The sequence below is a fragment of the Pinus tabuliformis genome, chromosome 1_1, assembly GCF_031772625.1.
Source record: "Pinus tabuliformis cultivar Carrire ecotype Pingquan chromosome 1_1, CPIR1, whole genome shotgun sequence".
NCBI classification, from domain to species: Eukaryota; Viridiplantae; Streptophyta; class Pinopsida; order Pinales; family Pinaceae; genus Pinus; species Pinus tabuliformis.
The window spans coordinates 655,488,363-655,496,876 of record NC_142297.1 but is presented as its reverse complement, the minus strand read 5'-3'; the positions used below and the strand labels follow the sequence as shown (position 1 = coordinate 655,496,876).

Below are 8,514 nucleotides of genomic sequence, written 5' to 3'. Positions count from 1 at the left end.
TTCAAACCAATTCTTTTTTGCTTCCACTCCTCCCTTGCTAAATTGACTCAAGGGCCAAGTGATATGAGAGAAACCCAGCACAAACCTGTGGTAGAAATTGGTAAGACCCAGAAAGCTGCAGAGCTTTTTCAGAGTGGTTGGGGCTGGCCAATCCCAAATGACTTGGATCTTGGTTGGATCCCCATCCACCCCCCGTTCATCAATAATGTATCCTAGATATTAAAGTTGGGTCATGTCAAAAGTGCATTTCTCGAAATTGACACATAATTTATGTTGTCATAGTTTTTAGAGAACCTGTCGAATGTGGTAGAGGTGCTCTTCCCAACTCTGGTTGAAGATCAAGATGTCATCCAAGTATACCACTACAAATGCGTTGGTGAATGGCCACAAGATGTCATCCATCAGCTTCATGAAGGTTGCAGGAGCATTCATCAACCCGAAAGGCATTACCAGCCATTCGAAAAGACCCTCCTTGGCTTTGAAGGCAGTCTTCCACACATCAGAGGATTCGATTGGTACCTGGTTATATCTGGACATCAAGTCAATCTTGTTGAAATATTTTGCCCCCTTGAGCTGGTCCAGAAGGTCATCAATCCATGGGATCGAGTACCTATTCCAGACAGTGATCTTGTTCAGCATTTTATATTCAACAAAGAGTCTCCAAGTCCCATCCTTCTTCTGTACCAACACGATCGAGCTCCCATAGGATGATGAACTCGGCCAGATGTGGCCTTTCTATAGAAGCTCCTAAATCTACCTCTTTATTTCGTCATTCTCCATAATAGAGCATTGATATATTGGTCCATTGAACAACAACGCACCAAGGGTCATATTGATTGAGTGTTTGACATGATAGTGCAGAGGCACTCATGCGGAGGAGGTGAAGATGTTCTCGTGCTCCTCCACGACCTTGTCCATCTATTTTTGTCATTTATAGGGGCCCTGTCTGGAGGTCGTGCCCACCATATTCTTCTTTCCACGAGGGTGCATCATCAGGAAAACAAATTTCCCCATTTTGGAAATGAACTTACTGCATTGTTTGTAGTAACCAAAGAGATGGTGGTAGGTGGTGCTAGCTTCGGTATCTTGCACAAATTTTTTCCCAAGGCAACAACAACATCACGAGGCCTTGACTCATACATAAAATTTCACTTCCATAAGTATGGTTTGCGTAATAATACATCACAAACATCAACAGGAGAAACGTCACATAATACCTCATTTGTGAAGGGCTTGATGTTATATGGAAGGTGGCACTACTAGCTAACGCGAAGATCTCGTCCTTGGTGAAGCCACTCGATGGTGTATGGTTGTGGGTGTGTTATGGTTAGTAGGCCCAACCGCTTCACGACCTCTGTGGAAATGAAGTTCTTTTGGCTCCTGCTGTCGACAATGAACTACAGCGGGGAACCCTTTACCCACATCTAGGAGTGGAAGAGGTGCTCATCCTCCTCTAGATCTTTGGGTTCCTCCATCTGGATCTTCATGCTGGCAACAATGACATTGGGCTTTGCATCAATAATCTGATTCCCTTTGTCGTTCCCCTTGTCGGGTTCCAACTCAGAGTTGGAACATGCATCAATTCAGAAGACTTCATCTCGACCAGCAGTGAGTGCATGACCTGTCACTCACTTGTGTTATGAGTGGAGCTCTTATGGAACTCACACCACTTTCACGTGTCCTTCTTTGGCTTTGTGGTGTTTTTCTTTTCTTTCAGATTTGGTGGGTTGTCTTGGACCACCCCGTCTTGTCTTTGTCCTTTGTTCTATGGTTTGGGGGCACCTTTCCCTTGCTTCAGATTCGAAGATTCAAAGCCTCGTTTTTTCTGTTTAAGTTTCTGCTCAATCTTGAGAGTGTATCATTACGCTAGGCTGAATGAGGAGATGTCCAGGAATTCCATCTCATCCTGGATGTACCTATGTAGGCAGTCGTGGTACTTGAGTACCAAATGTTTCTCAGAATCCTTGATACCCAACTTTGTGCGAAGGGTATGAAAAACATTGGTAAACTCTAGCACATCTTGTTCCCTTCCCTGTTGCAACGTGGTCTGCTTTATGTATTTATACTCATAGCTCTTGACAGGGTAGTGCAGCTCTTTGATGGTTTCCCGAAATGAATTCCAAGAGAGTGTCGTTGAAAACAGTGAGGGTGTACTTTCATCCTTCTCCTCACAGTAAGTTTCCCACCAGTCCTTGACGTGGGGGTCGACTTTGAAAAGAGAAAAAGTAATCTTTTCCCGGCTGGAAAAATCATGAACAGAAAAATATCCCTTTAACAGATTTAATGATTTATCTATAATGCCTGCATCTATTTGGTCCTCAAATATGCGAATGTCAAAGTTTACTTGTACTTTAAAATGAGTGGTGCCTCTAGAGTGGTTGTTTGATTTGGATGGGCCACTGGTGGGAAACCGTTGAAGGATCTGTGCAAAGTTATCCATCATTGTGCTCCTTTGTTTGTCGAGGGCCTCCTCGAGCAATATTTTGATAGGATCTCCTACTCTATCGTCTTTCTTTTCTTCCCCTATGGGCGACAGTTGGGGTTTGCGAGGCTGATCTTGCAAAGGTTCAACGAGATCAAGTCCTAACTCCTTATACCACGACCTCGTTGGGGAGATGAAAAGAAGGATCAATAAAGAGAAAATTGCTCTGATACCACTGATCCGAATTGAAACAGGAACACAAAAAATTAAAGATATAACCAGAAACACAGAGATGCAGTAGAAATAAAACTTCATTTCATTAATATCAAATAACTGAAATATGCTTATATACAGAATGGAAATAAACGAGCTCAAGCAATGGTAGCTTATCTTTGAGAAGAAATGTGGTGGCTGCATGACTCTAAATTGTGTTACAATAAGGCTTTAGGGCATATTTATTATTGAGAAACAATGGAAAATCTCAAACATCCAAAAGCCTAACCCTAAGAGATGAAACGCCAAACTATGGGCCCTATTGGGGTAAATTGGTACATCAACTTCCTAGGGTCATGGTTTTGGCATCGATCTCCATTTGACACACACGATACCTCATTAGAAAGATCTACCTGAGGAAAACAACCACTCACAAAGAATTTTTAGTTAAAACCTTACGTTCTCCACTTGTGATTTTCCAAAAAAATGTCATTTAGGGCCTCAAAACAGCTTCGAAAATTCAGGACCCGAAAAGCTGCCAAAAATAGTAAATTGTGCTACAATTAATGAAATTGAAAAACTAAAAGAAACATAATTAGTGAAGTGTGCAAGTGTGATGCACCAACCAATTGAAAAGTAACACTAAGATGGCTTGGGAATAGGGGAAAATCTTCACCCATCCGGCTCGTGACCAGGGAGTTTTCCGACCTTAGAAAGAGCGTCTCTCCAATCTTGAAGAGTCTGTGGATCGTATCGATCATTGTTTTCTTGGTTGAGCAGGGCTTCAGCGTACACTCCATGTTCAGGGCATTGCAAATTAGAAAGCTTGACCTCATAAAAAACAGGAAGAATGCTATTCTTTGACCTCACATTGAGGTTGAGTTCTTCAAGGCACCAACAAAATTGTGCGTCACGAGGAGAAAAAATAGCCATATTGACATGGGCGAATTGAATGGCGACCTCTATTTGAGGAGTAATATTGAGTCCCTGCACGAATTCCTGTTCATCCAAAAAAACTCTAAATCCACAAGAAACAAGGCTTTTGTAAAGAGCGTTGGCAAAGGTCTCTTTCACATCAGGTCCGCGATGATTTAGAAAAACATTGTAATGGGGACCATAAGGAAAGTCTTGGAACATGCTTTCTATAATATTATTCAATATCTCCTCTTCATCCCTGCATATCCATTCATTCATTTATAGAGTTAAATAAATAGAGAGAAATGGCTAACTACGGAAAAATAAATTGGATTTGGATAGTGGGATGCTCACCTATGATTCTCATCCACAACAAAACCACTAATTTCTACAACATGGTGTAGAGTGTCTCTCCACTCCTTAATTGTCTCTGTATCATATAGATTTTTCTTTTCATAGTTGCAAAGGGCTTGAGCAAAGGGTCCATTATTGTCTTTACCCATCCACCTGAGCTCACTAGGTTTGCAGTAGTAAAAAATGGGAATAGTGGTAGTCTTCAAATCTGCAATCAATTTAATCATGAGAACAAGCTCATCAAGACAACATTTTGATTGCGCAAAATTTGGAGGTAAAATGGTGATGTGTACAGAGGAGGCTAAAATAGCGTTTTTTATTTTCGGTGGAATCTTGTTGTGCAAGTCTTGCAAGTTTGGGTTGTCCAAAAAAACATGCAACTGAAGGGATTGGAAGAGACGGCAAAGTTTGGTAGTGAAGGTGTTGACATCTTAGCTACAATAATTGTAATTACAAAGATTAATGAATACGTCATAGTGGACATAAGAAATTGACATGGAACAGGAGGCAGTGGAGGAGGAACCATAAGGAACTAATGCAAAACAAGAGGCAGTGGATGAGGAAGCATAAGGAACTGACGTAGAACAAGAGGTAGTGGAGGAGGAAGCACAAGGAACTGACGCAGAATAAGGAATTGACGCAGAACAAGAGGTAGTGGATGAGGAAGCATAAGGAACTGATGCAGAACTAGAGGCAGTGGAAGAGGAAGTAGAATCATCGTGATGAGGAACTAAGTGCACCATTGGAGTTCAATGAATACCAAGAAACAATGTTAAGATAATGTGCAACGTAAAGTTTTATGGGTGAAGGATGTGGTCATTTACAAAACAAAAAATTGGTCTGGTCTCCACTTGACTGCTAACTCTGTTGCATTCCACACAACATGTCCCCAGATGCCCCTACACATCTAGAAATTGCATTGCAAGAATTGTGTCATGCTTACTGTTTTTTGCATCAGTTTTCGAATCCTTTGCAAGTCTTCGCATAACTATACCAATATTGTGGGCTTTCCTAGGATAATTCTATGAAGCGTTCTACCTGCCTAGTCAAATCCTTTAAAGACTGGCTTAGAAGTCATGTGGAAAGATTTGCCCTAAAACAAGCCACATACTTGACAATTTTGCCGACAACCGGTGAAATCCTCCGGATTTTCTTGCATAGCTTGCTAAATCGTTTAAACTTTTGCACGTGTCGTTGAATCGGCCAGTTGTGGCATCCGCTCGTAGGGCAAGGAGCTCAGTCAAACGTCAGCCCGTCTTCCTGCTAAACTAACCAAAAACAACCCTATGCGGGTTCCTTGGCACAAATACAAACAGTTTCCAGCCAAAAAGACACACCATCTGAGCGGCAACAAAGGAAGACTAAGAAGCTTCTTAACTCTGCTGCATTCTGTAGTCTTCCAAGAACCTTCGATGATAGTTGGTAAATGCTAGGAAGCTTCTTAACTCTACTGCATTCTGTAGTCTTCGAGGAACCTTCGATGATAGCTGGTAAATGCGAGGAAGCTTCTTAACTTTGTTGCTTGCCTCTCTACGCATTCGGAACCTTGGATGATACCTGGCAAATGCTAGGAAGCTTCTTAACTCTGTTGAATGTCACACGACGCATCGAGTAATGGCTCTCGTATTTACAGAAGTGGTCAACGCTTCTTTTCTAAATTGCAATTTTTTTTCCCTCATAGGCTTAAATTGTTTATTCTCCAAAATGAAGAAATACACCTCCTAATAGCTCTCGTATTTCTTTTCATTAGAACTGGCCAACGCGTGTTTTATAAATTTCATTTTTTAATGTGACAAGTATTCATCAAATATTTTCATTATTGTTAAGGTTATTAATAATAGTTATCTAATACCTATAGATTATCCAGTATCTATTCACATCTGACTTTTAAATTCATGCATATAAAATTTAATTATAATTTAATCATATTTAAAAATAAAATTCTAAATTAATATTAAATTAAAATAATATTTTATTACTTACAAATTAACTAGACTAGAGGGATAGATATGACAACCGTTCATGACGTGGAGCCCCAAGATTCTTATGGATTTGGCAACAAATAAATTTTATGCTATCGAGCTTTAATTGAGCGGTTGTTGTATATGTCCACCATTGGATTTTGCCAAGGCCAAAATCTAATGGCGGGCATATACAACTGCCGCTCAATACAGCCTAATAGCATAGGATTTATTTTTTGGCTATGGATTTGATCAGAGCCAAAATCGGAAGTCACAATGAAATGACAAACACAGATGTTGATTTGATCACCAAGCAAAATAGGAAGTTGTAGTCTAACTGGCCAGAGGAATTGTTTGGAAAGTTATGGAAATTTCGGTTATATTTAGAGAAAATCTAGCAAGGATTTTTATAAATCCAAGTTATAATTGTTAAATTTCAAAATTTTAGGTGTCTTAGACATTTTTGGTGGTGCTGAATCCATTTCCAGGATCAAAAACACAATTCAAACACTGCCTTTACAAGATTTTTTGAGATTTTTTTGCCCAGATTCTGTCCTCTTTATAATGACTCCAAATAATAAAAAGTATTCTTCAACCTCCACCTCATTAGCAAACCCCAAATAGGAAGAAGTATTCTTCAACTCCCATGATGAAGATAAAACATTTGATTAAATAACAAAGGAGAATGATTGGCCGAAAGGGGATTGGGTCTTGAATTTGACGCCATACATGATGTATTTTTTTTTTGTAAGCTAAGGAATTTCTATTATCTACAGAAAACTGAAAAATACATACTAAGGAACCTCAATCCGCCCATATGGGAAACCGGATCTGTTGGTTCCTCTTCATCAAGCATTCGATATTGTTTTTCTTTTTACATGCTGTCAGAAAAAACTTACAAGATATTAAACCTTTGTAATCAGAATGTTTTCAGAGACTGTTCTTTCTAAGATCTACTAAAAGACCTATCTTTCACTACTGGTTGTTGTGACATGCAATCAAATTCCCAAAAACAGAGCAGTAGCATCAAAAATAAAAAAGAGAGAGTTAACTAGCCTCTCAAATCTCTGCGCTTCCCCTTTTGATTTCATTGGTCTTTGGTTTTTACTAGTTCCTTCAGCATCTCCTGTATCTCCTTAATCTGTTCATTCTGTTGACGCATTATACCTTCAACATTAGCCATCTCCTTTCTTGCTACCATCGATTCCTGAGCCATCTCCACCATTTCTGCAGCGACTTGTTCCATTGCCTTGGCCAAAAGGTGCTTCAGGACCCAGTAAGTGTGAAGAGCTCAACGGTATAGGGTTAGTCTACCTCTGGTATTGCCTGGATCAAGCATCTGGGATTTCCACTCTTCCATCTCAGGGTCCGACGGTTCTTCCAGGACTCTGTTTTCCATGACTTCAATGATTTTTCGAATGTCTTCATTCGTTTCTTGATTGTAAGCCTGCTCTGCCTCATGAACCGTCCTACGGATAGATTTCCTTCCCCTTTTTCGCCTTCCCTGAGGCTGGTTTCCCTCCTCTCCGTTGTTTACTTGCCAGGGTCGGCCTTTACCTCTTTGTTCACGAGCTTTCCTTCTTCCGTCTGTTCTGCCTCGTTTAACATTTTTGCTGCTCTGTCCTTTCTCAAAAGTCTTACTCCGGAAACCCTCGTCCTGGTTAATCTCCATGTCTTCTGAGCTTTCGACCTCAATTTTTATTCTGCTCCGCTCAAATTGTCTGTCTCCAAAATCCTCCCGCTCTGCTTGGACTTCTTTATCCTAGCTCACTGCCATCTTGACTCGTTTAAGACGTTGGTTTTGATTCGTTTGCCAAGTCTCTCCTTTCCTCGCCACCTTCTTCAACTTCTTGTTGTCTTTCATCCTTCTCTTGTTCCGCCTTATAGATTTATCGCCACCTTTCTGTTTATGATGAATTTGTCCTCCACTTCCTTTCTCCCTTGTAACTTGTATGATACTCTCTTCGGTGTTTTCCGAGATTTGTTTTGGATTGCGTACCTGCTGCTCTGAATTATCATTAATTACTATGGTCAAGGAGGTATGGCCGATGTCCTTCTGTCCTATCTTTGCTACCGAATACACCTGCCTTATCTTCCCGCTTAGGAGCTTCATGGTTTTTTGATTACAATTATGTTGTTTCATGGGTATAGTTATCTATGATTTGTTTTAAACTATCCCATCTTGTCATCACCATTTTATTTGTCCAACTGTCATCCACTTTCCCCATTAATTCCTTACTTCCCCAATTGGCCAAGCAATCCGCAGGCTTATTTCCTTCTCGCTTGACATGAGAGGTGATCTTGTATTCAATATCTTTCAATGTTTCTTCAATTTCTTGGACTATGCTCACTGTTCTCCAACTTTTGACGACCTTCTCCCACTGTTTCCCTTGTATTAATTTTTTTATGGTGTTTATAACCAGGGCTGAGTCACCTTTGATCTCTAGCTTTTTATATCCATTTCTTATCCCAATTTTGAGGCCCTGATAAGCCGCCATGAATTCCGCTTCGTTATTACTCGTAGTTCCTCCATGTTCTACATAAATCCATTCTATATCTCCTTGACTGTTTCTAAAGATTCCTCCATATCCTGCTGGACCTGGATTCCCCTTTGCCGCTCCGTCAAAGTTAAGCTTGATAAACCCTTCC

General features: G+C 40.4%; 1 protein-coding gene across 1 annotated transcript; it reads right to left on the bottom strand.

Annotated features, from left to right (window-relative positions):
- Positions 1 to 3,307: 3,307 nt before the first annotated feature.
- On the bottom strand, positions 3,308 to 7,111 carry LOC149215098 (toll/interleukin-1 receptor-like protein). The gene is made up of 3 exons (XM_089389620.1): positions 7,033 to 7,111; positions 3,905 to 4,112; positions 3,308 to 3,809 (listed from the first exon to the last, which is right to left on the bottom strand). The coding sequence occupies exons 1-3, from the start codon at positions 7,109 to 7,111 to the stop codon at positions 3,308 to 3,310; spliced, it is 789 nt and encodes a 262-aa protein (XP_089245746.1).
- Between the last annotated feature and the right edge of the window lie 1,403 nt (positions 7,112 to 8,514).

Excerpts from the sequence above, each read along its gene's own strand:
- LOC149215098 (XM_089389620.1), bottom strand. The coding sequence starts at position 7,111 with ATGGAACAAGTCGCTGCAGAAATGGTGGAGATGGCTCAGGAATCGATG. Across the intron at positions 4,113-7,032 it reads GGAGATGGCTAATGTTGAAG|ATTTGAAGACTACCACTATT; the intron begins GTATAATGCGTC and ends AATTGATTGCAG. Across the intron at positions 3,810-3,904 it reads GTTGTGGATGAGAATCATAG|GGATGAAGAGGAGATATTGA; the intron begins GTGAGCATCCCA and ends ATGGATATGCAG.